The following is a 26796-nucleotide window of genomic DNA, read 5'->3' as shown; positions in this document are numbered from 1 at the left end:
CACAGGTTCCAGGCACAGGCTCTACAGACAGAGTGTCTACAGGTTCCAGGCACAGGCTGTACAGACAGAGTATCTACGGGTTACAGGATATAAAGACTAGGTGTGTCCATAGGTTCCAGGCACAGGCTGTACAGACAGAGAGTCTACAGGTTCCAGGCACAGGCTGTACATAGTGTCTACATGTTACAGGCACGGGCTGTACAGACAGAGTGTGCACAGGTTCCAGGCATTGTTTCTACAGACAGAGTGTCTACAGGTTCCAGGCTCTGCAGACTGAGTGTGCACAGGTTCCAGGCACAGGCTGTACAGACTGAGTGTCCATAGGTTCCAGGCATAGTCTCTACAGACAGAGTGTCTACAGGTTCCAGGCTCTGCAGACTGAGTGTCCACAGGTTACAGGCACAGGCTCTACATAGTGTCAACAGGTTCCAGGCACAGGCTCTGCAGACTTAGTATGCACAGGTTCCGAGCACAGGTTCTACAGACTGAGTGTGCACAGGTTCCAGGCACAGGCTATACAGACTGGATGTCCATAGGTTCCAGGCACAGGCTCTACAGACTGAGTGTCCACTGGTTCCAAGCACAGGCTCTGCAGATTGAGTGTGCACAGGTTTCAGGCACAGGCTCTACAGACTGAGTGTGCACAGGTTCCAGGCACAGGCTCTACAGAGTGTCTACAGGTTCCAGGTTCTAAAGACCGAGTGTGCACAGGTTCCAGGCACAGGCTGTACAGACAGAGTGTCTACAGGTTCCAGGCACAGGCTGTACAGACAGAGTGTCTACATGTTCTAGGCACAGGCTCTACAGACTGAGTGTGCACAGGTTCCAGACACAGGCTCTACAGACTGAGAGTGCACAGGTTCCAGGCACAGGCTCTGCAGACTGAGTTTGCACAGGTCCCAGGCACAGGGTCTACATACTGAGTGTCCATAGGTTCCAGGCACAGGCTCTACAGACTGAGTGTCCATAGGTTCCATGCACAGGCTGTACAGCCAGTGTGTCCATGGGTTCAAAGCACAAGTTCTACAGACTGAGTGTCCACAGGTTCCAGGCACAGGGTCTACAGACTGAGTGTCCACAGGTTCCAGGCCCCGGCTCTGCAGACTGAGTGTGCACAGGTTCCAGGCACAGGCTCTGCAGACTGAGTTTGCACAGGTCCCAGGCACAGGGTCTACATACTGAGTGTCCATAGGTTCCAGGCACAGGCTCTACAGACTGAGTGTCCACAGGTTCCAGGCACAGGATGTACGGACTGAGTGTCCATCGGTTCCAGGCACAGGCTGTACAGACAGAGAGTCTACAGGTTCCAGGCACAGTCTGTACAGAGTGTCTACATGTTACAGGCACAGGCTCTACAGACTGAGTGTGCACAGGTTCCAGGCATAGTTTCTACAGAGTGTCTACTGGTTCCAGGCTCTGCAGACAGAGTGTCTACAGGTTTCAGGCACAGGCTGTACAGACAGAGTGTCTACAGGTTCCAGGCACAGGCTCTACAGACTGAGTGTGCACAGGTTCCAGACACAGGCTCTACAGACTGAGAGTGCACAGGTTCGAGGCACAGTCTCTATAGACTGAGGATGCACATGTTCCAGGCACAGGCTCTACAGACTGAGTGTCTACAGGTTCCAGACACAGGCTCTACAGACTGAGTGTCCATAGGTTCCATGCACAGGCTGTACAGCCAGAGTGTCCATGGGTTCCAAGCACAGGCTCTACAGACTAAGTGTCCACAGGTTCCAGGCACAGGGTCTACAGACTGAGTGTCCACAGGTTCCAGGCACCAGCTCTGCACACTGAGTGTGCACAGGTTCCAGGCACAGGCTCTGTAGACTGAGTTTGCACAGGTCCCAGGCACAGGGTCTACCTACTGAGTGTCCATAGGTTCCAGGCACAGGCTCTACAGACTGAGTGTCCACAGGTTCCAGGCTCTACAGACTGAGTGTCCACAGGTTCCAGGCACAGGATGTACAGACTGAGTGTCCATAGGTTCCAGGCACAGGATGTACAGACTGAGTGTCCATAGGTTCCAGGCACAGGATGTACAGACTGAGTGTCCATAGGTTCCAGGCACAGGCTCTACAGACTGAGTGGCCACAGGTTCCAGGCTCTACAGACTGAGTGTCTACAGGTTCCAGGCACAGGCTGTACAGACTGAGTGTCTACAAATTCCAGGCACAGGCTCTACAGACAGAGTGTCTACAGGTTCCAGGCTCCACAGACTGAGTGTCCATAGGTTCCATGCAGTTTGTACAGCCAGAGTGTCCATGGGTTCCAATCACAGGCTCTACAGACTGAGTGTCCACAGGTTGCAGCCACAGGCTGTACAGATAGTGTCCAGAGGTTCCAGACACAGGCTGTACAGACTGAGTGTCCAGAGGTTCCAGGTACAGGCTCTGCAGACTGAGTCTCCACAGGTTCCAGTCACCGGCTCTGCAGACTGAATGTGCACAGGTTCCAGGCACAGGCTCTGCAGACTGAGTTTGCATAGGTTCCAGGCACAGGCTCTAAAGACTGAGTGTCCACAGGTTCCAGGCACAGGCTGTGCAGACAGTGTCTACCGGTTCCTGGCACAGACTCTACAGACAGGGTGTCTACAGGTTCCAGGCTCCACAGACACGGGCTGTACAGACTGAGTGTCCATAGGTTCCGGGCACAAGCCCCTCTCCCTGCACGAAGCCATGTCCTTTCCGCTCCCCCAATCCTTGCCATAAAGTTTTGGAGGGGGGCCCGACGACCTCAAAACATTTTGCTTAGGAGGGGGCTCAGAGTAAAAAAGTTTGAAAACCTCTGGTCTAGAGGTTCCAGGCAGAGTATATGCAGACTGGGTGTCCACAGGTTCCAGGCACAGGCTCTACAGACAGAGTGTCTACAGGTTCCAGGCACAGGCTGTACAGACAGAGTATCTACAGGTTACAGGCTCTACAGACTGATTGTCCATCGGTTCCAGGCACAGGCTGTACAGACAGAAAGTCTATAGGTTCCAGGCACAGGCTGTACAGAGTGTCTACATGTTACAGGCACAGGCTGTACAGACAGAGTGTGCACAGGTTCCACGCATAGTTTCTACAGAGTGTCTACAGGTTCCAGGCTCTGCAGACTGAGTGTGCACAGGTTCCAGGCACAGGCTCTACATAGTGTCCACAGGTTCCAGGCACAGGCTCTGGAGACTTAGTATGCACAGGTTCCGAGCACAGGCTCTACAGACTGAGTGTGCACAGGTTCCAGGTACAGGCTACACAGACTGCATGTCCATAGTTTCCAGGCACAGGCTCTACAGACTGAGTGTCCACTGGTTCCAAGCACAGGCTCGACAGATAGAGTGTCTACAGGTTCCAGGTTCTAAAGACTGAGTGTGCACAGGTTCCAGGCACAGGCTGTACAGACAGAGTGTCTACAGGTTCCAGGCACAGGCTCTACAGACTGAGTGTGCACAGGTTCCAGACACAGGCTCTACAAACTGAGAGTGCACAGGTTCCAGGCACAGTCTTCTAGACTGAGTATGCACAGGTTCCAGGCACAGGTTCTACAGACTGAGTATCTACAGGTTCCAGACACAGGCTCTACAGACTGAGTGTCCATAGGTTCCATGCACAGGCTGTACAGCCAGAGTGTCCATGGATTCCAGGCTCTTCAAACTGAGTGTCCACAGGTTCCAGGCACAGGGTCTACAGACTGAGTGTCCATAGGTTCCAGGCACAGGCTCTCCGGACAGAGTGTCTAGCGGTTCCAGGCACAGTATATGCAGACTGAGTGTCCACAGGTTCCAGGCACAGGCTCTACAGACAGAGTGTCTACAGGTTCCAGGCACAGGCTGTACAGACAGAGTATCTACGGGTTACAGGCTCTACAGACTAGGTGTGTCCATAGGTTCCAGGCACAGGCTGTACAGACAGAGAGTCTACAGGTTCCAGGCACAGGCTGTACATAGTGTCTACATGTTACAGGCACGGGCTGTACAGACAGAGTGTGCACAGGTTCCAGGCATTGTTTCTACAGACAGAGTTTCTACAGGTTCCAGGCTCTGCAGACTGAGTGTGCACAGGTTCCAGGCACAGGCTCTACAGACAGAGTGTCTACAGGTTCCAGGCACAGGCTGTACAGACAGAATATCTACGGGTTACAGGCTCTACAGACTAGGTGTGTCCATAGGTTCCAGGCACAGGCTGTACAGACAGAGAGTCTACAGGTTCCAGGCACAGGCTGTACATAGTGTCTACATGTTACAGGCACGGGCTGTACAGACAGAGTGTGCACAGGTTCCAGGCATTGTTTCTACAGACAGAGTGTCTACAGGTTCCAGGCTCTGCAGACTGAGTGTGCACAGGTTCCAGGCACAGGCTGTACAGACTGAGTGTCCATAGGTTCCAGGCATAGTCTCTACAGACAGAGTGTCTACAGGTTCCAGGCACAGGCTCTACATAGTGTCCACAGGTTCCAGGCACAGGCTCTGCAGACTTAGTATGCACAGGTTCCGAGCACAGGTTCTACAGACTGAGTGTGCACAGGTTCCAGGCACAGGCTATACAGACTGGATGTCCATAGGTTCCAGGCACAGGCTCTACAGACTGAGTGTCCACTGGTTCCAAGCACAGGCTCTGCAGATTGAGTGTGCACAGGTTCCAGGCACAGGCTCTACAGACTGAGTGTGCACAGGTTCCAGGCACAGGCTCTACAGAGTGTCTACAGGTTCCAGGTTCTAAAGACCGAGTGTGCACTGGTTCCAGGCACAGGCTGTACAGACAGAGTATCTACGGGTTACAGGCTCTACAGACTAGGTGTGTCCATAGGTTCCAGGCACAGGCTGTACAGACAGAGAGTCTACAGGTTCCAGGCACAGGCTGTACATAGTGTCTACATGTTACAGGCACGTGCTGTACAGACCGAGTGTGCACAGGTTCCAGGCATTGTTTCTACAGACAAAGTGTCTACAGGTTCCAGGCTCTGCAGACTGAGTGTGCACAGGTTCCAGGCACAGGCTCTACAGACAGAGTGTCTACAGGTTCCAGGCACAGGCTGTACAGACAGAGTATCTACGGGTTACAGGCTCTACAGACTAGGTGTGTCCATAGGTTCCAGGCACAGGCTGTACAGACAGAGAGTCTACAGGTTCCAGGCACAGGCTGTACATAGTGTCTACATGTTACAGGCACGGGCTGTACAGACAGAGTGTGCACAGGTTCCAGGCATTGTTTCTACAGACAGAGTGTCTACAGGTTCCAGGCTCTGCAGACTGAGTGTGCACAGGTTCCAGGCACAGGCTGTACAGACTGAGTGTCCATAGGTTCCAGGCATAGTCTCTACAGACAGAGTGTCTACAGGTTCCAGGCTCTGCAGACTGAGTGTCCACAGGTTCCAGGCACAGGCTCTACATAGTGTCCACAGGTTCCAGGCACAGGCTCTGCAGACTTAGTATGCACAGGTTCCGAGCACAGGTTCTACAGACTGAGTGTGCACAGGTTCCAGGCACAGGCTATACAGACTGGATGTCCATAGGTTCCAGGCACAGGCTCTACAGACTGAGTGTCCACTGGTTCCAAGCACAGGCTCTGCAGATTGAGTGTGCACAGGTTCCAGGCACAGGCTCTACAGACTGAGTGTCCACAGGTTCCAGGCACAGGCTCTACAGACTGAGTGTCCATAGGTTCCAGGCACAGGCTCTCCGGACAGAGTGTCTAGCGGTTCCAGGCACAGTATATGCAGACTGAGTGTCCACAGGTTCCAGGCACAGGCTCTACAGACAGAGTGTCTACAGGTTCCAGGCACAGGCTGTACAGACAGAGTATCTACGGGTTAAAGGCTCTACAGACTAGGTGTGTCCATAGGTTCCAGGCACAGGCTGTACAGACAGAGAGTCTACAGGTTCCAGGCACAGGCTGTACATAGTGTCTACATGTTACAGGCACGGGCTGTACAGACAGAGTGTGCACAGGTTCCAGGCATTGTTTCTACAGACAGAGTTTCTACAGGTTCCAGGCTCTGCAGACTGAGTGTGCACAGGTTCCAGGCACAGGCTCTACAGACAGAGTGTCTACAGGTTCCAGGCACAGGCTGTACAGACAGAGTATCTACGGGTTACAGGCTCTACAGACTAGGTGTGTCCATAGGTTCCAGGCACAGGCTGTACAGACAGAGAGTCTACAGGTTCCAGGCACAGGCTGTACATAGTGTCTACATGTTACAGGCACGGGCTGTACAGACAGAGTGTGCACAGGTTCCAGGCATTGTTTCTACAGACAGAGTGTCTACAGGTTCCAGGCTCTGCAGACTGAGTGTGCACAGGTTCCAGGCACAGGCTGTACAGACTGAGTGTCCATAGGTTCCAGGCATAGTCTCTACAGACAGAGTGTCTACAGGTTCCAGGCTCTGCAGACTGAGTGTCCACAGGTTCCAGGCACAGGCTCTACATAGTGTCCACAGGTTCCAGGCACAGGCTCTGCAGACTTAGTATGCACAGGTTCCGAGCACAGGTTCTACAGACTGAGTGTGCACAGGTTCCAGGCACAGGCTATACAGACTGGATGTCCATAGGTTCCAGGCACAGGCTCTACAGACTGAGTGTCCACTGGTTCCAAGCACAGGCTCTGCAGATTGAGTGTGCACAGGTTCCAGGCACAGGCTCTACAGACTGAGTGTGCACAGGTTCCAGGCACAGGCTCTACAGAGTGTCTACAGGTTCCAGGTTCTAAAGACCGAGTGTGCACTGGTTCCAGGCACAGGCTGTACAGACAGAGTGTCTACAGGTTCCAGGCACAGGCTGTACAGACAGAGTGTCTACATGTTCTAGGCACAGGCTCTACAGACTGGATGTCCATAGTTTCCAGGCACAGGCTCTACAGACTGAGTGTCCACTGGTTCCAAGCACAGGCTCGACAGATAGAGTGTCTACAGGTTCCAGGTTCTAAAGACTGACTGTGCACAGGTTCCAGGCACAGGCTGTACAGACAGAGTGTCTACAGGTTCCAGGCACAGGCTCTACAGACTGAGTGTGCACAGGTTCCAGACACAGGCTCTACAGACTGAGAGTGCACAGGTTCCAGGCACAGTCTTCTAGACTGAGTATGCACAGGTTCCAGGCACAGGTTCTACAGACTGAGTGTCTACAGGTTCCAGACACAGGCTCTACAAACTGAGTGTCCATAGGTTCCATGCACAGGCTGTACAGCCAGAGTGTCCATGGATTCCAGGCTCTTCAAACTGAGTGTCCACAGGTTCCAGGCACAGGGTCTACAGACTGAGTGTCCATAGGTTCCAGGCACAGGCTCTCCGGACAGAGTGTCTAGCGGTTCCAGGCACAGTATATGCAGACTGAGTGTCCACAGATTCCAGGCACAGGCTCTACAGACAGAGTGTCTACAGGTTCCAGGCACAGGCTGTACAGACAGAGTATCTACGGGTTACAGGCTCTACAGACTAGGTGTGTCCATAGGTTCCAGGCACAGGCTGTACAGACAGAGAGTCTACAGGTTCCAGGCACAGGCTGTACATAGTGTCTACATGTTACAGGCACGTGCTGTACAGACCGAGTGTGCACAGGTTCCAGGCATTGTTTCTACAGACAAAGTGTCTACAGGTTCCAGGCTCTGCAGACTGAGTGTGCACAGGTTCCAGGCACAGGCTCTACAGACAGAGTGTCTACAGGTTCCAGGCACAGGCTGTACAGACAGAGTATCTACGGGTTACAGGCTCTACAGACTAGGTGTGTCCATAGGTTCCAGGCACAGGCTGTACAGACAGAGAGTCTACAGGTTCCAGGCACAGGCTGTACATAGTGTCTACATGTTACAGGCACAGGCTGTACAGACAGAGTGTGCACAGGTTCCAGGCATTGTTTCTACAGACAGAGTGTCTACAGGTTCCAGGCTCTGCAGACTGAGTGTGCACAGGTTCCAGGCACAGGCTGTACAGACTGAGTGTCCATAGGTTCCAGGCATAGTCTGTACAGACAGAGTGTCTACAGGTTCCAGGCTCTGCAGACTGAGTGTCCACAGGTTCCAGGCACAGGCTCTACATAGTGTCCACAGGTTCCAGGCACAGGCTCTGCAGACTTAGTATGCACAGGTTCCGAGCACAGGTTCTACAGACTGAGTGTGCACAGGTTCCAGGCACAGGCTATACAGACTGGATGTCCATAGGTTCCAGGCACAGGCTCTACAGACTGAGTGTCCACTGGTTCCAAGCACAGGCTCTGCAGATTGAGTGTGCACAGGTTCCAGGCACAGGCTCTACAGACTGAGTGTGCACAGGTTCCAGGCACAGGCTCTACAGAGTGTCTACAGGTTCCAGGTTCTAAAGACCGAGTGTGCACAGGATCCAGGCACAGGCTGTACAGACAGAGTGTCTACAGGTTCCAGGCACAGGCTTACAGACAGAGTGTCTACATGTTCTAGGCACAGGCTCTACAGACTGAGTGTGCACAGGTTCCAGACACAGGCTCTACAGACTGAGAGTGCACAGGGTCCAGGCACAGGCTCTGCAGACTGAGTTTGCACAGGTCCCAGGCACAGGGTCTACATACTGAGTGTCCATAGGTTCCAGGCACAGGCTCTACAGACTGAGTGTCCATAGGTTCCATGCACAGGCTGTACAGCCAGTGTGTCCATGGGTTCAAAGCACAAGCTCTACAGACTGAGTGTCCACAGGTTCCAGGCACAGGGTCTACAGACTGAGTGTCCACAGGTTCCAGGCACCGGCTCTGCAGACTGAGTGTGCACAGGTTCCAGGCACAGGCTCTGCAGACTGAGTTTGCACAGGTCCCAGGCACAGGGTCTACATACTGAGTGTCCATAGGTTCCAGGCACAGGCTCTACAGACTGAGTGTCCACAGGTTCCAGGCACAGGATGTACAGACTGAGTGTCCATCGGTTCCAGGCACAGGCTGTACAGACAGAGAGTCTACAGGTTCCAGGCACAGTCTGTACAGAGTGTCTACATGTTACAGGCACAGGCTCTACAGACTGAGTGTGCACAGGTTCCAAGCATAGTTTCTACAGAGTGTCTACTGGTTCCAGGCTCTGCAGACTGAGTGTGCACAGGTTCCAGGCACAGGCTCTACAGACTGAGTGTCCACAGGTTCCAGGCACAGGATGTACAGACTTAGTATGCACAGGTTCCGAGCACAGGCTCTACAGACTGAGTGTGCACAGGTTCCAGGCACAGGCTATACAGACTGGATGTCCATAGGTTCCAGGCACAGGCTCTACAGACTGAGTGTCCACTGGTTCCAAGCACAGGCTCTGCAGATTGAGTGTGCACAGGTTCCAGGCACAGGCTCTACAGACTGAGTGTGCACAGGTTCCAGGCACAGGCTCGACAGATAGAGTGTCTACAGGTTCCAGGTTCTAAAGACTGAGTTTGCACAGGTTCCAGGCACAGGCTGTACAGACAGAGTGTCTACAGGTTCCAGGCACATGCTGTACAGACAGAGTGTCTACAGGTTCCAGGCACAGGCTCTACAGACTGGGTGTGCACAGGTTCCAGACACAGGCTCTACAGACTGAGAGTGCACAGGTTCGAGGCACAGTCTCTATAGACTGAGTATGCACAGGTTCCAGGCACAGGCTCTACAGACTGAGTGTCTACAGGTTCCAGACACAGGCTCTACAGACTGGGTGTCCATAGGTTCCATGCACAGGCTGTACAGCCAGAGTGTCCATGGGTTCCAAGCACAGGCTCTACAGACTAAGTGTCCACAGGTTCCAGGCACAGGGTCTACAGACTGAGTGTCCACAGGTTCCAGGCACCAGCTCTGCACACTGAGTGTGCACAGGTTCCAGGCACAGGCTCTGCAGACTGAGTTTGCACAGGTCCCAGGCACAGGGTCTACCTACTGAGTGTCCATAGGTTCCAGGCACAGGCTCTACAGACTGAGTGTCCACATGTTCCAGGCTCTACAGACTGAGTGTCCACAGGTTCCAGGCACAGGATGTACAGACTGAGTGTCCATAGGTTCCAGGCACAGGATGTACAGACTGAGTGTCCATAGGTTCCAGGCACAGGCTCTACAGACTGAGTGACCACAGGTTCCAGGCTCTACAGACTGAGTGTCTACAGGTTCCAGGCACAGGCTGTACAGACTGAGTGTCTACAAATTCCAGGCACAGGCTCTACAGACAGAGTGTCTACAGGTTCCAGGCTCCACAGACTGAGTGTCCATAGGTTCCATGCAGTTTGTACAGCCAGAGTGTCCACGGGTTCCAATCACAGGCTCTACAGACTGAGTGTCCACAGGTTGCAGCCACAGGCTGTACAGATAGAGTGTCCAGAGGTTCCAGACACAGGCTGTACAGACTGAGTGTCCACAGGTTCCAGGTACAGGCTCTGCAGACTGAGTGTCCGCAGGTTCCAGTCACCGTCTCTGCAGACTGAGTGTGCACAGGTTCCAGGCACAGGCTCTGCAGACTGAGTTTGCATAGGTTCCAGGCACAGGCTCTAAAGACTGAGTGTCCACAGGTTCCAGGCACAGGCTGTGCAGACAGTGTCTACCGGTTCCTGGCACAGACTCTACAGACAGGGTGTCTACAGGTTCCAGGCTCCACAGACACGGGCTGTACAGACTGAGTGTCCATAGGTTCCGGGCACAGGTTGTACAGACTGAGTGTCCACAGGTTCCAAGTACAGGCTCTACAGACTAAGTGTTTACAGGTTCCAGGTTCTACAGACTGAGTGTTCACAGGTTCCAGGCACGGGCTCTGCAGACTGAGTGTCCACAGGTTCCAGGCACAGGCTCTTCCACAGGTTCAAGGCACCGGCTCTGCAGACTAAGTGTCCATAGGTTCCAGGCACAGGCTCTACAGACTGAGTGTCCACAGGTTCCAGGCTCTACAGACTGAGTGTTCACAAGTTCCAGGCACGGGCTGTACAGACTGAGTGTCCATAGGTTCCAGGCACGGGCTCTGCAGACTGTGTGTGCACAGGTTCCAGGCATAGTCTCTACACTACAGGCTGAGTAGCCGCAGGCTGCACACAGACCCTGCACACAGTCTGGCCTGAGGCCGCCATAGACACAGACCTGGAGAGGGTGGACTCGGTCTGCCCCTTGGCACTGGTATCGCCCGAACCCTTCGTTTCTCCGGGTCTGTGAGTGAAATGACGTCCTCGTGAGTATAGTGACAAAGAGCATCTCTCGTCCTCCGCCAGACACAGTGAGGGGCCTGTCCCCGCACAGAAACAGCACAGGCCACAGACAGGCCGGAAGTGCAGTGAAAGCAGCTGTGTTATTGTACGGCCAGTCTGTTTACTTTGGGGGGAGTTGGCATGAGTGGGCACCCTCCCCCCAGGGCCCCTCTGCGGTCGGACGTCTTCTGCCGCGGGATCTGATTGCAGTTGGGTTGGCGGTACAGGGTGGCGTACTGGGGGGCTTCCCTCTCCTTTGGCCTTCTTCATCTGTACTGTATTTCGGGGTACGGGGTGTCCTGGTGCCTGCAACCCCCTCACACGCCTCCTCGTCGGTCCTGGGCTCTGCTGTGTCTCAGTGTTCATCAGGGTGGGGGTCTCTCCCCTCCTGTGAGCACCAATCGTGCCCTGCGCTCGGTGGGCTGGGCTCTCCCAAGGACCCCGTGCTACTGAGCTCTGTTTTCCATTTGAGGGTCAGTCCCCCCACTCCACTACCGCCTCCAGGCTCTGCCCTATCTAGGTCTCGCCAGAGGGGGCAGTCGCGAAGTAGGACAGTTAAAGGGGAGGGATTGGGGCAGGGAGCCCGCCCCCTCTAGCCCCCGGGCACCGCCCCTCCAACCCAAGCGCCCCTCCCCCACCCCATCCTTTCCTCTCTCTCTAACTCTCCGAACTTCGCTCCCGGACGGGTCCAAACTCAGGGACGTGCTCGGGGCCGGCCCCCGCCGATGGAGGGGCCCAGAACCCGGGACCTAGGAGGGACCAGGGGGCACCTGCACACCCCCGCTACCCGGGGCAGTTCTGACTGAGCGCACTACGTGGGACTGAGAGCTGAGGGTCAGACGGAGCGGGAGGAGTGCCTGGTGGTGGGACCCCGAGACCCTCGGCAGCCCCCACTGGAGAGCCCCGAAGAGGGGCAGGACCCCCACACTCCGGGCACCAGCATCCTCCAGGGGCAGGAATAGGGGCCGTGTGGAGCAGCCACCCCCCCCCCGCCCCCCATCAACAGACAGCTGGACTCGCACTGCATGGGGCCGCGCACCCTCCTCACCCCGGACGCCCCCGCAGGGTGCGGGGGGCTGCTCAGAGGATGAGGTGACGTGATGGAGACAGAATCCGAGTCGGGGGCCAGGGGGTGAGTATTTGGGGGTTTGAAGTGAGGCGAGGGGGGTCACTATGAGATAATCAAGACAGAGGATGAGAAGCGCTGTGCGATGGGGGGCATGGAGGGGACATGGACTCTGTGGGGGCTGAGGGGACACAGGGGGCCCGCGGGATGTACTTCTTTCTGTCTCAGATCTGTAGTTTGACTGTGGTCGTGTGCTTACTTGCCGTGCATATGTGTGTGTATATATACATACACACATGCGTATATATATAATATGTATATATATGTATGACACATACGTACATATAAGTAATTGCGCGGTGTGAATGCCGGAGGAGGGGGCATTAAGGAACAGCTCCTATCTCTTAACCAAGGTTATGTTCTAAGCAGCCCTGTAGCGCCTTTCTGCCTCTGATGGACACTTGAAGAGAGGCGCAAGTCTTTCAATCATGTATGTAGATGTATAGAACAATTCTGCCCCTGGTATGCACAGCGAGGTAGAGGCTCTTCGCCTATCACTGGGTTAGCGCCTTCGGGTCTTGGTGCGCCCATTAATGGAGCGCGCTACCCCTATAAGCATTCGTAGCTCCTCCAGGCCCCCCGTAGGCACTTCAGGGCACCTACGCATCTCTTTTGTTATAACCAGTTGTAGCTTCTGCCAGATGTGTGATCCCAGGGAGAGGACAGAGAGAACCGGGTCCCACAGAGGGAGGGCACTGCCTTCTGGGGCTTGGCACGAGAGACGCCCGCCGCACAGTGTGGGGTGGCTCGGAGGGCAAAGTGGTGCCAGGGTGAGGGGCGCTGTGAGGTGCAGGGCAGAGTGATACCAGGGTGTAGGGGCACCGTGAGGTGCAGGGCAGAGTGATACCAGGGAGGTGGGCAGTGATACCATGGTGTAGGGGCGCCGTGAGTTGCAGGACAGTGATGCCAGGGTGTAGGGGCGCCGTGAGGTGCAGGGTAGGGTGACATCAGGGTGTAGGGGCACCGTGAGGTGCAGGATAGTGATACCAGGGTGAAGGGGCGCAGGACATAGTGATACCAGGGTGTAGGGGTGTCGTGGGGTGCAGGGCAGAGTGATGCCAGGTCCAGGGCTCGGTACAAGGCAGAGTGATACCAGGATGTAGGGCGGTGATACCGGGGTGTAGAGGCGCCGTGAGGTGCAGGGCAGTGATTCCAGGGTGTAGGGCAGTGATGCCAGGGTGTAGGGGCGCCGTGAGGTGCAGGGCAGTGATTCCAGGGTGTAGGGCAGTGATGCCAGGGTGTAGGGGCGCCGTGAGGTACAGGACAGAGTGATGCCTGGGTGAGGGGCGCCGTGAGGCGCTCGACAGGGTGATACCAGGGTGTAGGGGCACCGTGAGGTGCAGGACAGTGATGTCAGAGTGTAGGGGCACCGTGAAGTGCAGGGCAGTGATGCCAGGGCGTATGACAGGGATGACATGGTGTAGGGGCACCGTTAGGTGCAGGGCAGTGATGCCAGGATGTAGGGGCACCGTTAGGTGCAGGGCAGAGTGATACCAGGGTGTAGGGGTGTCGTGGGGTGCAAGGCAGAGTGATACCAGGGTGTAGGGCAGTGATACCAGGGTGTTGGGCAGTGATACCAGGGTGTAGGGGCGCCGTGAGGCGCTGGACAGAGTGATGCCAGGGTGTATTGCCACCGTGAGGTGCAGCGAAGTGATGCCAGGGTGTAGGGGCACAGTGCTACCTGTGGTTCTGTGATAGGGTGGGGGTGGGGGTGCAGGTGCTGTCACTGTGCACGACAGCCCAGCGCTGCCGGGGGCAGGAAAGTGCATTATTGTGGAGAAGCTTCGAGACGCTTCGCTCCGAATGGGGGGGGGGGGGCTTACCGGGGTCGGGGCCGCGCCAGATGCAAGGGGGATGGGAGGGGGATGCAGTAAGAGACCCCCGGGGCACTGGTGAGTCTCGGATGGGGGCTGATCTGAGCTTAGTACCGCCTCCGCAAGGGGGCAGACATGCTTCCCCACCAGAGGTGGTGCTGCGGGGGGGCCCTTGGATGAGTGACCGCTTCCCGGGTGCAGGTTCGTGCAGTTGGGGGCGGAACCGGAAGTATAATTAACCAATTACCACTTCTTTGCATACTAGAACTGTCATTCTTCAGATACCTCACCCCCCCTTTAAAATCTGATGCCTCCCCGTAATTAGCAGCAAGTATTCTTTGCGGCGGGAGGGGAGGGGGGTGAATGGAAAGATGTCCGTGATGAGCAGCCCCAGGACGTTAGGAGGCGCTGTGCCGCCTCGCAGGCTCCGGCGCTAGCACGGGACAGGAGGCATCCCACAATATGGCCTGACAAAGTGTCCCGAGGTACGGGGGTAGGAAGGTGGACCCGCACTCTCTTTGCCCCAGTGTGTGGGTGTAGGAGAGTAGGATCTGCTTCACATGGGTACCCCCATTTTTTTCTGGTGTTTCACTGTTTTTCGACCTTAGTCTGGCTGTGGCCCTGCTAATCAGGACCCCAGCCAAGCTGTTTCCTCTCTAAAATGGTTTCCATGTACATTAGGTACATTTCTAATTGGATTCTGGAGTGCCTTATAAGCCCCTAGTATATGGTATACTATGTACCTAGGGCATAGGTGCCTCAGAGGCCTACCAGGGGCTGCAGCATGTATTATGCCAACCCTGGGAAGCACCTCAAAATGGCACCACAGGCCTGCTACTGCAGCCTGGGTAAGGGTGTGCTTGCACCCCTTACAGTGGTATAAGCTACCTATATCACTACCATTGCACACACATATAAAACCTCTAAGTCACTCCTATGGCAGACCGTAACATTCCTGAAGGCAGAGTGCTTGGTTTTTATGTGAGAGGGTGGCCCTGCATGAGCAGAGCCCCTCTGCAGCGTTCACAGTACCTCCTCTGATGCTGATTGTGGTGCAGCCTGACCATATACTCTTAAGTGCATTATAACCTAGCGCTAAATGCTAACTTTGGGATGGCTGCACGGAAACATGTTGTGTTTGGTGTCAAACGCTTTGGAATACTACCCCCCCCCCCGCTAGTTCTGGCGGCGGGGGTAGCATTCCACCCTTCTAGAGGGAGAGACATGTTCACACTGGTCTAACCCGGTAGGACTTTTTACAGCTCTGGCATCACAAAATGGATGCCTCTGCCACAGACATGGGTCTGGCCTCCTGCTGCTGACCGAAACTCCGGCAGGGGAGGCTTGGACAATAGGTTTCCTGTCCCAGGGAGGTGGGACCACCTCCCCAGACAGGCAGATGTGCATTGGGGCTGGGCGGGAGCACTCTCTGGTGCTTTGAAGTACTGCACTGGGGGCACACTTGGTGTCCCTGTGCATAGTCCAGTTCAAATCGGTTGCAGGGGCTACCTGCCCCTGCTCTGGTGCGAAACTGGACAAAGGAAATGGGTGTAACCACCCCTCTTTCCAAACCCTCCCATAGGTGGGTCCCTAGAGTATGTCCAACCCCCAAACTTAGTATAAGTATGAGAACCCAGTCCTTGCGACGATAGACTACCCTGGACGAAACTCTGCAACATATATCCTGGACCTTCGACGTTCTACTTTGCTTAGAAGACTGAAGAAATCTCCCTTGGGGGCAAGGAGTGACTCCCCTGCTTGGCAGACACCAAAGAAGCAGCTGTCCGGTCTGCAACTCCGAAGCTCCCGCCGGACGCCAAAGTCTTTGCATCACCAGACGTGGATTTCCAGACTTCCCCGACGCTACCCTGAGTCCACAGCAAAGGTGAGGCCCGTGGCTATCGTGGGTGACTTGGAACCGTGACCCCTGGACACCGTGAACTTTTGCCGGTCCATCATCTTCCTGGTCTTCCCGAAGTTGTGCTTTGGGCTCCCAGTAGCTCCAGCCTTGGGCATCTAAAGCACCGAAGATCTCTGGCCTCCACTCCACGAGTGACCCGTGGGCCAGTTTCCAGTGCGATTGCTCGAGGCTCCTTCGCGATCGCTAGCCCTTTGGCTAGTGGGTCCCCACAAGGGCAACTCCTCTTCTGATAGGGCTTTCTTGGTTGCTCCAGACGTGCCCCGACTTTCCCTCGCTGGGTGAGTCCCCCAGACCTTGCTGGTCTGCACCAACGTCTTTCTTCTGTTTCCCCTTGACTTGCTGTTACCAAGGCTTGTTGGGTCCATTCTGGTCACCGACACCGCAGCACTCAACAGACTTCATGGGACAGCTCAAATCCAGCTCTTGGTCTTCGTCGACGCCTCCTGGACCTCGTGACTGAAGAGTCAAGACACCCGTCAACTCCCCTGAAGCACCCAACATCTGTGGGCATTGGACTATCGTGCCCCTGGTCACTGGTAAGTGACCCAGACTCTGTCCCCTCTGCTTTCAGGTTCCTTCCATCCTCGATCCAGGCTTGGATCTCTTCGGACACTTCTCCTCTTCACGGCAACAGCACTTCTTTGCCAGCCTCCATTGAAAACGACGCCGCGACCCGACACTATTTGACACCTATGCACCCGGCTTCCCTGGGTGAGGTAACTCGAGTACTCCAGTGCTTCTGTGGGTGTTGGCCCTAGACACCTCTAAGTCCAAAAGGGTTTGCTTGTAGTTGTCCTCTAAGTGTCCTTAAACTCTTAATTTCCAACCGCGACTTTCCCCATAGAAGTTAACGGCGATTGACGGCTGTGCTCTCACACTCCATGCGTCCCCGTGGGTCCCTTGTGTCACTACCTTGGGTGGTTCCTTGTGGTCCAAGCACTTCTACAGGCTCTAGGCCTTGTGTCTAGTTCAGTCGTGGTTCTTATACCACTTTATTGGTATATGGTTTGGTACGCCCCTAGGGCCCAAACGTGTATTTGTGCTATTACTGTTGATCGCTGACTTGTAACTTAAGTACTTCGAACTCCAGCCTCATAAAGAGACTAGAGGGGTGTGTTTTATCTTAAATACATATATTTTATATATATACCTGGCGTGGTTGTCCTTTCATTTGATCATTCAAGAGGTTATAGACAGGTAAAACAAGCTGCTTTACATTCCTTCAAGACTTAGCCTGAAGGCTGCTCTCCATAGCTACGACTAGGATAGCTTTCAATAAAGGTTGTCTTTAACCTGTCACCATAAGGGGTTGTTTGGACTGATACAGGGTGCCCGCTAGAACTAGTGGACAGCATATATCAGGCTAACTTCTCACAGCGTCTCTCACACAGACCGCTGGCTGTTGATAATGCAGGCGAGTGTCTCACACAGACTGCTGGCTCTTGATAACGCAGATGGGCGTTTCTCACACAGAACGCTGGCTCTTGATAATGCAGACGGGTGGCTCTCACACAGACCGCTGCCTCTTGATAATGAAGAGGGGTTTCTCGCACACAGATGTATGACTCTAGATACTGCAGATGGGCGTTTCTCACCCAGACCGCTGGCTCTTGTTAATGCAGACTGGTGTCTCTCACACAGACCGCTAACTCTTGATAATGCAGATGGGCGTCTCTCACAGAGCCCCTGGCTTTTGATAATGCAGATGGGTGTCTCTCACGCAGACCGCTGGCTCTTGATAATGCAGGCGGGTGTCTCTCTCACAGACCGCTGGCTTTTGATAATGCAGATGGGCGTCTCTCACACAGCCCCTGGCTTTTGATAATGCAGATGGGTGTCTCTCACATAGACTGCCTGCTCTTGATAATGCAGATGGGTGTCTCTCAGACAGACCGCTGGGTCTTGATAATGCTGATGGGTGTCTCTCTCACAGACCGCTGGCTCTTGATAATGCAGATGGGTGTCTCTCACAAAGACTGCTGACAGCTGCAGATCTGCGTGCACTGAGAGCCCCCAACACTAAGACTGACAGCTGCAGATCTGCATGGGCTGACAGAGTCGCCCCCCCCACCCCAAGTCTGGCAGTTGAAGATCTGCATGCACTCACTGAGAGAGTCCCCCAGGACTGATAAGACTTGCAGCTGCAGATCTGCTGCACCGAGAGAGCCCCCCAGGACTACTAAGACAGACCGTGACCCTCCAAAACTGACATCTGCAGATCTGCATGCAATGAGCGAGCCCCTCACCTGGCAGCTGACAGGTGCAGCTCCTCATGCTCTGAGAGAGCCCCCCAGCAGCTGAAAGCTGCAGATCTGCATGCATTGAGAAAGCCCCCCCCCCCGGCAGCTGACAGCTGCAGATCTGCATGCACTCAGAGAGCCCACCGGCAGCTGACTGCTGCATATATGTAGGCACTGAGCGAGCCACCCCCGCCTGCTGACAGCTGAAGATCTGCATGGACTGAGAGAACTCCCCTTCGCCCCCCAGGGCTGGCAACACTGACAGACGCAGATCTGCATGCACTGAAAGCCCCCAGACCAATAAGACTGTCAGTTGCAGATCTGCATGGACTGCGAGAATCCCTCTCACCGGACTGACAGCTGCAGATCTGCATGGACTGCGAGAATCCCTCTCACCGGACTGACAGCTGCAGGTCTGCATGCACTGAGATCCCCAGGACTGATAAGACTGAGATAGTCCTCCCCCGGCAGCTGACAAATGCTGATCTGCATGAACTGAGAGAACCCCCTTTCGCCCCCTGCCCTCCCCCAGGACAGGTAACACTGACAGATGCAGCTCTGCATGCACTGAAAGCCCCCAGGACTGATGAGGCTGACAGCTGCAGATCTGTATGCACTGAAAGCCCCCAGGACTGATAAGGCTGACAGCTGCAGATCTGCATGCACTGAAAGCCCCCAGGACTAATAAGACTGTCAGCTGCAGATCTGCATGGACAGTGAGAATCCCTCTCCCTGGACTGACATCTGCAGATCTGCATGCACTGAGATCCCCCAGGACTGATAAGACCGACAGCTGCAGATCTGCATGCACTGAGAGAGTCCTCCTCCGGCAGCTGACAGATGCTGATCTGCATTCACAGAGCGAGCCCGACGGACCGATAAGACTGACAGCTGCAGATCTGCATGCAGTGAGATCCTCCCCAGGACTGGTAGGACTGACCGCTGCAGACATGCACTCCCCAAGACTGATGAGACTGACAGTTGCAAATCTTTGTAGACATTTAAAAACCCAGGCACTGTGCATCGGCATTCAGTCTTGGGGGCACAGAACGAGTCCCCCTCCCTCCCATGACTGATAAGACTGACCGCTGCAGATCTGCATGCACTGAGAGAGTCCTCCCCCGGCAGCAGACAGATGCTGATCTGCATGCACCGAGCGAGCCCCAGGACCGATAAGACTGACAGCTGCAGATCTGCATGCACTGAAAGCCCCCAGGACTGATAAGGCTGACAGCTGTAGATCTGCATGCACTGAAAGCCCCCAGGACTGATAAGGCTGACAGCTGCAGATCTTCATGCACTGAAAGCCCCCAGGACTGATAAGGCTGACAGCTGCAGATCTTCATGCACTGAAAGCCCCCAGGACCAATAAGACTGTCAGCTGCAGATCTGCATGGACAGTGAGAATCCCTCTCCCCGGACTGACATCTGCAGATCTGCATGCACTGAAAGCCCCCAGGACTGATAAGGCTGACAGCTGTAGATCTGCATGCACTGAAAGCCCCCAGGACTGATAAGGCTGACAGCTGCAGATCTGCATGCACTGAAAGCCCCCAGGACCAATAAGACTGTCAACTGCAGATCTGCATGGACAGTGAGAATCCCTCTCCCCGGACTGACATCTGCGGATCTGCATGCACTGAGATCCCCCAGGACTGATAAGACCGACAGCTGCAGATCTGCATGCACTGAGAGAGTCCTCCTCCGGCAGCTGACAGATGCTGATCTGCATGCACCGAGCGAGCCCGACGGACCGATAAGACTGACAGCTGCAGATCTGCATGCACTGAGATCCTCCCCAGGACTGGTAAGACTGACCGCTTCAGACATGCATTCCCCAAGACTGATGAGACCGACAGTTGCAAATCTTTGTAGACATTTAAAAATCCAGGCACTGTGCATCGACATTCAGTCTTGGGGGCACAGAACGAGTCCCCCTCCCTCCCATGACTGATAAGACTGACCGCTGCAGATCTGCATGCACTGAGATCCTCCCCAGGACTGGTAAGACTGACCGCTGCAGACATGCATTCCCCAAGACTGATGAGACTGACAGTTGCAAATCTTTGTAGACATTTAAAAACCCAGGCACTGTGCATCAACATTCAGTCTTGGGGGCACAGAACGAGTCCCCCTCCCTCCCATGTCTGATAAGACTGACCGCTGCAGATCTGCATGCACTGAGAGAGTCCTCCCCCGGCAGCGGACAGATGCTGATCTGCATGCACCGAGCGAGCCCCACGGACCGATAAGACTGACAGCTGCAGATCTGCATGCGCTGAGATCCACCCCAGGACTGGTAAGACTGACCGTTGCAGACATACACTCCCCAAGACTGATGAGACTGACAGTTGCAAATCTTTGTAGACATTTAAAAACCCAGTTACTGTGCATTGGCCTCTGTGGAGGGCTTCATCTCAGACAACACACGCCGATCACAGGGGCACGAATGGTAAAAGAGACTGAGGCATCACTTAGCCTGACAGTCTTATGTGCTATATTGCTATCATAACTGAACTTTTATAGGTGGTGAAAATGAAAGACTCGGCTGGACATTGTCTTCTGCTAGATACATATCCTGGCTAAGCTCACGGCCTGTAAGAGCCTGCAGTAGAGGTATTTGTGAGCTTGCAGTAGTCTCCGGCTTCTGCAGCTCCGGGGTCTCCGGCTTCTGCAGCCCCGGGGTCTCTGGCTTCTGCAGCTCCGGGGTCTCCGGCTTCTGCAGCTACGGGGTCTGCAGCTTCTGCAGCTCTTGGGTCTCAGGCTTCTGCAGCTCCGGGGTCTTCGGCTTCTGCAGCTCTGGGGTCTCAGGCTTCTGCAGCTCCAGGGTCTTCGGCTTCTGCAGCTCCGGGGTCTTCGGCTTCTGCAGCTCCGGGGTCTCCGGCTTCTGCATCTCCGGGGTCTCCGGCTTCTGCAGCTCCGGGGTCCCCGGCTTCTGTAGCTCCGGGGTCTCCGGCTTCTGCAGTTCCGGGGTCCCTTGCTTCTGCAGCTCTGGTGTCTCCGGCTTCTGCAGGTCAAGGGTCTCTGGCTTCTGCAGCTCTGGGGTCTCCGGCTTCTGCAGCTCTGGGGTCTCCGGCTTCTGCAGCTCTGGGGTCTCCGGCTTCTGCAGCTCTGGGGTCTCCGGCTTCTGCAGCTCTGGTGTCTCCGGCTTCTGCAGCTCCAGGGTCTCTGGCTTCTGCAGTTACGGGTTCTGCGGCTTCTGCAGTTACGGGGTCTGCGGCTTCTGCAGCTCCGGGGTCTGCGGCTTCTGCAGCTCTGGGGTCCCCGGCTTCTGCAGCTCCGGGGTCCCCGGCTTCTGGAGTTCGAGGGACAGCATTGATGCTTGCTTCTAGGAGTACCTGGTCTCCGGCTTCTGCAGCCCCGGAGATGACTGCGATGCTTGTTACTAGGCGTGCCTGGTCTCCGGCTTCTGCAGCTCCGGGGACGACAGCGATGCTTGTTACTAGGAGTGACTGGTCTCCGGCTTCTGCAGCTCCGGGGACGACAGCGATGCTTGTTACTAGGAGTGACTGGTCTCTGGCTTCTGCAGCTCTTGGAACGACAGCGATGCTTGTTACCAGGAGTACATGGTCTCCGGCTTCTGCAGTTCCAGGGACAACGGCCATCCTTGTTACTAGGAGTACCTGGTCTCCGGCTTCTGCAGCTCCGGGGACGACAGCGATGCTTGTTACTAGGAGTGACTGGTCTCCGGCTTCTGCAGCTCCGGGGACGACAGCGATGCTTGTTACTAGGAGTGACTGGTCTCTGGCTTCTGCAGCTCTTGGAACGACAGCGATGCTTGTTACCAGGAGTACATGGTCTCCGGCTTCTGCAGTTCCAGGGACAACGGCCATCCTTGTTACTAGGAGTACCTGGTCTCCGGCTTCTGCAGCTCCGGGGACGACAGCGATGCTTGTTACTAGGAGTGACTGGTCTCTGGCTTCTGCAGCTCCGGGGACGACAGCGATGCTTGTTACTAGGAGTGACTGGTCTCCGGCTTCTGCAGCTCCGGGGACGACAGCGATGCTTGTTACTAGGAGTGACTGGTCTCTGGCTTCTGCAGCTCCGGGGACGACAGCGATGCTTGTTACTAGGAGTGACTGGTCTCTGGCTTCTGCAGCTCTTGGAACGACAGCGATGCTTGTTACCAGGAGTACATGGTCTCCGGCTTCTGCAGTTCCAGGGACAACGGCCATCCTTGTTACTAGGAGTACCTGGTCTCCGGCTTCTGCAGCTCCGGGGACGACAGCGATGCTTGTTACTAGGAGTGACTGGTCTCCGGCTTCTGCAGCTCCGGGGACGACAGCGATGCTTGTTACTAGGAGTGACTGGTCTCTGGCTTCTGCAGCTCTTGGAACGACAGCGATGCTTGTTACCAGGAGTACATGGTCTCCGGCTTCTGCAGTTCCAGGGACAACGGCCATCCTTGTTACTAGGAGTAGCTGGTCTCTGGCTTTTGCAGCTCAAGAGACGACGTTGATGCTTGTTTCTAAGAGTGCCTGGTGTTCAGCTCTTGCAGCTCCAGGGACGGCAGCGATCCTTATTACTAAGAGTGTCTGGTCTTCAGCTTCTGCAACTCCTGGGACGATGGCGATTCTTGTTACTAGGAGTGCCTGGTCTGCGGCTTCTGCAGTTCCAGGGAGGATGGTGATCCTTGTTACGAGGAATTCCTGGTCTCCGGCTTCTGCAGCTCCACGGATGACGGCCATCCTTGTTACTAGTAGTACCTGGTCTCTAACTTGTGGGGCTCCAGGGACGGCATTGATGCTTGTTACTAGGAGTGCCTGTTCTGCGGCTTCTGCAGCTCTTGGGGCGACGGTGATGCTTGTTACCAGGAGTGCCTGGTCTCCGGCTTCTGCAGCTCTTGGGGCGACGGTGATGCTTGTTACCAGGAGTACCTGGTGTCTGACTTCTGGAGCTCCAGGGACGGCTTTGATGCTTGTTACCAGGAGTGCCTGGTCTCCGGCTTCGGCAGTTCCGGGGACGACAGCGATCCTTGTTACTAAGAGTGCCTGGTCCCCATCTTCAGGAGCTTAAGGGACGGCATTGATGCTTGTTACTAGGAGTGCCTGGTCTCCGGCTTCGGCAGCTCCAGGGACAATGGTAATCCTCGGTACTAGGAAAGCCTGCTTGCCTCCTAGCCCCACAGGCACCAGGACCCTACCGGGAAAGATGGATTTTCTTCGTAATTGTTTGGCTGTAATAGAAAATGCTTTCATGCAAATGAAAAAACTACGTGGAACCCTCATGTGTGGACACCAGTTTGCATTATCACGAGATGATCACTTGTGTGAGGAATATCCTTATGAAGTCCAACCGAACAAGGGAAACCCACATCTAGTTTGTCCAGACAAGACCCTGCTTCATGGCCTCCACAAACCCCTCCTCACCGCCCTCCTGGCATAGCTGCACTGGGTACTTGCTCTCTGGCCTTAGCTAACCTCCTAATGTGGGCTAATTTAATTGTAATTCCGCCTAATCTTTCTGAATTGGTTAATTTCTTACACGTTTGCAGTTTAGCTTGCAGGTCTTTTCTCGACTTCATTTTACATCTGAGGCTATACATAAGCTTTCCCTTTCCAGCTGGCACCGAGCACTGCAGCAATGTTCAGACGTTAGCCAGATCTCTGACTAGTAACCATGGGCATGAGTTCCAGACTGCGCGAGCTCCAGAGCTCGCTCACTTGGCATGGGGTTCCTGGGATAGCCTTGGACAGGGTTCCAGACTGCGCGAGCTCCAGCGCTCGCTCACTTGGTATAGGGTTCCTGGGATAGCCCCGGACCAGGTTCCAGACTGCACGAGCTCCAGAGCTCGCTCACTTGGTATGGGGTTCCTGGGATAGCCCCAGACCGGGTTCCAGACGGCACAAGCTCCAGAGCTCGCTCACTTGGCATGGGGTTCCTGGGATAGCCCCGGACCGGGTTCCAGACTGCGCGAGCTCCAGAGCTCCCTCACTTGGCATGGGGTTCCTGGGATAGCCACGGACCGGGTTCCAGACTTCCCGAGCTCTCTCACTTGGCATGGGGTTCCTGGGATAGATCTGGATTGGGTTACCAGACTGCATGAGCTCCAGCGCTCGTTCACTTGGTATGGGGTTCCTGAGATAGCCCCGGACAGGGTTCCAGACTGCGCGAACTCCAGAGCTCGCTACCTTGGCATGGGGTTCCTGGGATAGCCCCGGACTGGGTTCCAGACTGTGCGAGCTCCAGAGCTCCCTCACTTGGCATGGGGTTCCTGGGATAGCCCCGGACTGAGTTCCAGACTTCCCGAGCTCGCTAACTTGGCATGGGGTTCCTGGGATAGACCTGGATTGGGTTACCAGACTGCACGAGCTCCAGCGCTCGTTCACTTGGCATGGGGTTCCTGGGATTACCCCAGACCAGGTTCCAGACTGCACAAGCTCCAGAGCTCGATCACTTGGCATGGGTTTCCTGGGATAGCCCCAGACTGGGTTCCAGACTGCACGAGCTCCAGAGCTCGCTCACTTGGCATGGGGTTCCTGGGATAGCCCCAGACCGGGTTCCAGACTTCCCGAGCTCGCTCACTGGGCATGGGGTTCCTGGGATAGACCCGGACTGGGTTACCAGACTGCACAAGCTCCAGCGCTCGCTCACTTGGTATGGGGTTCCTGGGATAGCCCCAGACCGGGTTCCAGACTGCACGAGCTCCAGAGCTCGCTCACTTGGCATGGGGTTCCTGGGATAGCCCTAGACCGGGTTCCAGACGGCACGAGCTCCAGAGCTCGCTCACTTGGCATGGGGTTCCTGGGATAGCCTCGGACCGGGTTCCAGCCTGCGCGAGCTCCAAAGCTCTCTCACTTGGCATGGGGTTCCTGGGATAGCCCCAGACCCGGTTCCGGACTGTGTGCTCCAGAGATGCAGAATGCTTGCAATTTGAATTTCTGTAGCTGAGGAGTTCAATTTCAGGATCCGTGAGCGAACCGGGGCAGAAGGCCAGCTCACTTGGCTTCAGGTCCCTGGGACAGCTCCAGCTGGCGAGTGTGGGCTCCCGCCTCTGCGAGCACGAGGACGGAGATATCTCACTTGGAGCTGCACTCAATGAATACTCTCAGCTGAGCAGTGTGAGCTTAGGACGTCATGAGCAGGTGAAGAGAAGAGACCATGAGCGGTGTGAGTTTAGGACGTCATGAGCAGATGAGGAGAAGGCACCCTGAGTGGTATGGGTTTATGACATCATGAGCATGTGAGGAGAAGGGACCATGAGCGGTGTGAGTTTAGGGCGTAAAGAGCAGAGGAGAAGGGACCATGAGTGGTGTGAGTTTAGGGCGTAAAGAGCGGAGGAGAAGGGACCATGAGTGGTGTGAGTTTAGGGCGTAAAGAGCAGAGGAGAAGGGACCATGAGTGGTGTGAGTTTAGGGTGTAAAGAGCAGAGGAGAAGGGACCTTGAGTGGTGTGAGTTTAGGACGTCATGAGCAGGTGAAGAGAAGAGACCATGAGTGGTGTGAGTTTAGGACGTCATGAGCAGGTGAAGAGAAGAGACCATGAGCGGTGTGAGTTTAGGACGTCATGAGCAGATGAGGAGAAGGCACCCTGAGCGGTGTAAGTATAGTACGTCATGAGCAGGCGAGGAGAAGGGACCCTGAGTGGTATGGGTTTATGACATCATGAGCATGTGAGGAGAAGGGACCATGAGTGGTGTGAGTTTAGGGCGTAAAGAGCGGAGGAGAAGGGACCATGAGCGGTGTGAGTTTAGGGCGTAAAGAGCAGAGGAGAAGGGACCATGAGCGGTGTGAGTTTAGGGCGTAAAGAGCAGCAGAGGAGAAGGGACCATGAGTGGTGTGAGTTTAGGGCGTAAAGAGCAGCAGAGGAGAAGGGACCATGAGTGGTGTGAGTTTAGGGCGTAAAGAGCGGAGGAGAAGGGACCATGAGCGGTGTGAGTTTAGGGCGTAAAGAGCGGAGGAGAAGGGACCATGAGCGGTGTGAGTTTAGGGCGTAAAGAGCAGAGGAGAAGGGACCATGAGTGGTGTGAGTTTAGGGCGTAAAGAGCGGAGGAGAAGGGACCATGAGTGGTGTGAGTTTAGGGCGTAAAGAGCAGAGGAGAAGGGACCATGAGTGGTGTGAGTGTAGGGCGTAAAGAGCAGAGGAGAAGGGACCATGAGTGGTGTGAGTTTAGGGCGTAAAGAGCAGAGGAGAAGGGACCATGAGTGGTGTGAGTTTAGGGCGTAAAGAGCAGAGGAAAAGGGACCATGAGTGGTGTGAGTTTAGGGCGTAAAGAGCGGAGGAGAAGGGACCATGAGTGGTGTGAGTTTAGTGCGTAAAGCGCAGCAGAGGAGAAGGGACCATGAGCGGTGTGAGTTTAGGGCGTAAAGAGCAGAGGAGAAGGGACCATGAGCGGTGTGAGTGTAGGGCGTAAAGAGCGGAGGAGAAGGGACCATGAGTGGTGTGAGTTTAGGGCGTAAAGAGCAGAGGAGAAGGGACGATGAGCGGTGTGAGTTTAGAACAATATGAGCCACATAGGTGATGGGATGACTAGCTGTGTGAGTTCAGGACGGCATGAGGATCAGAGGTGAAGGGGAGATAAGTGTTGTGAGATTATGACATCATGAGCACCAGACTTGCACAAAGCCCATCAGGTCAAAGACC

The 26796-nt window shown here is 55.1% G+C and overlaps 1 protein-coding gene across 2 annotated transcripts in view; it reads left to right on the top strand.

Moving 5' to 3' along the window:
- The window catches only part of COL27A1 (collagen type XXVII alpha 1 chain), a 2221286-nt gene that overhangs the window by 82773 nt on the left and 2111717 nt on the right, over positions 1–26796 (top strand). Inside the window, exon 1 of one of the 2 annotated variants that reach the window (XM_085614180.1) lies at positions 11762–12244. The exons of the other annotated variant lie outside the window; for it this stretch is intronic. Coding sequence (XP_085470306.1) covers positions 12213–12244 — 32 coding nt within the window. The 5' untranslated portion in view covers positions 11762–12212. Of the gene's footprint in view, positions 1–11761; positions 12245–26796 lie in introns of those variants that run through there. 2 annotated transcript variants of the gene reach the window in all.

Source organism: Triturus cristatus, chromosome 1_2, assembly GCF_964204655.1.
Source record: "Triturus cristatus chromosome 1_2, aTriCri1.1, whole genome shotgun sequence".
Lineage (NCBI taxonomy): Eukaryota > Metazoa > Chordata > Amphibia > Caudata > Salamandridae > Triturus > Triturus cristatus.
The sequence above is the reverse complement of the archived record's forward strand: the minus strand, read 5'-3'. Positions and strand labels throughout refer to the sequence as shown.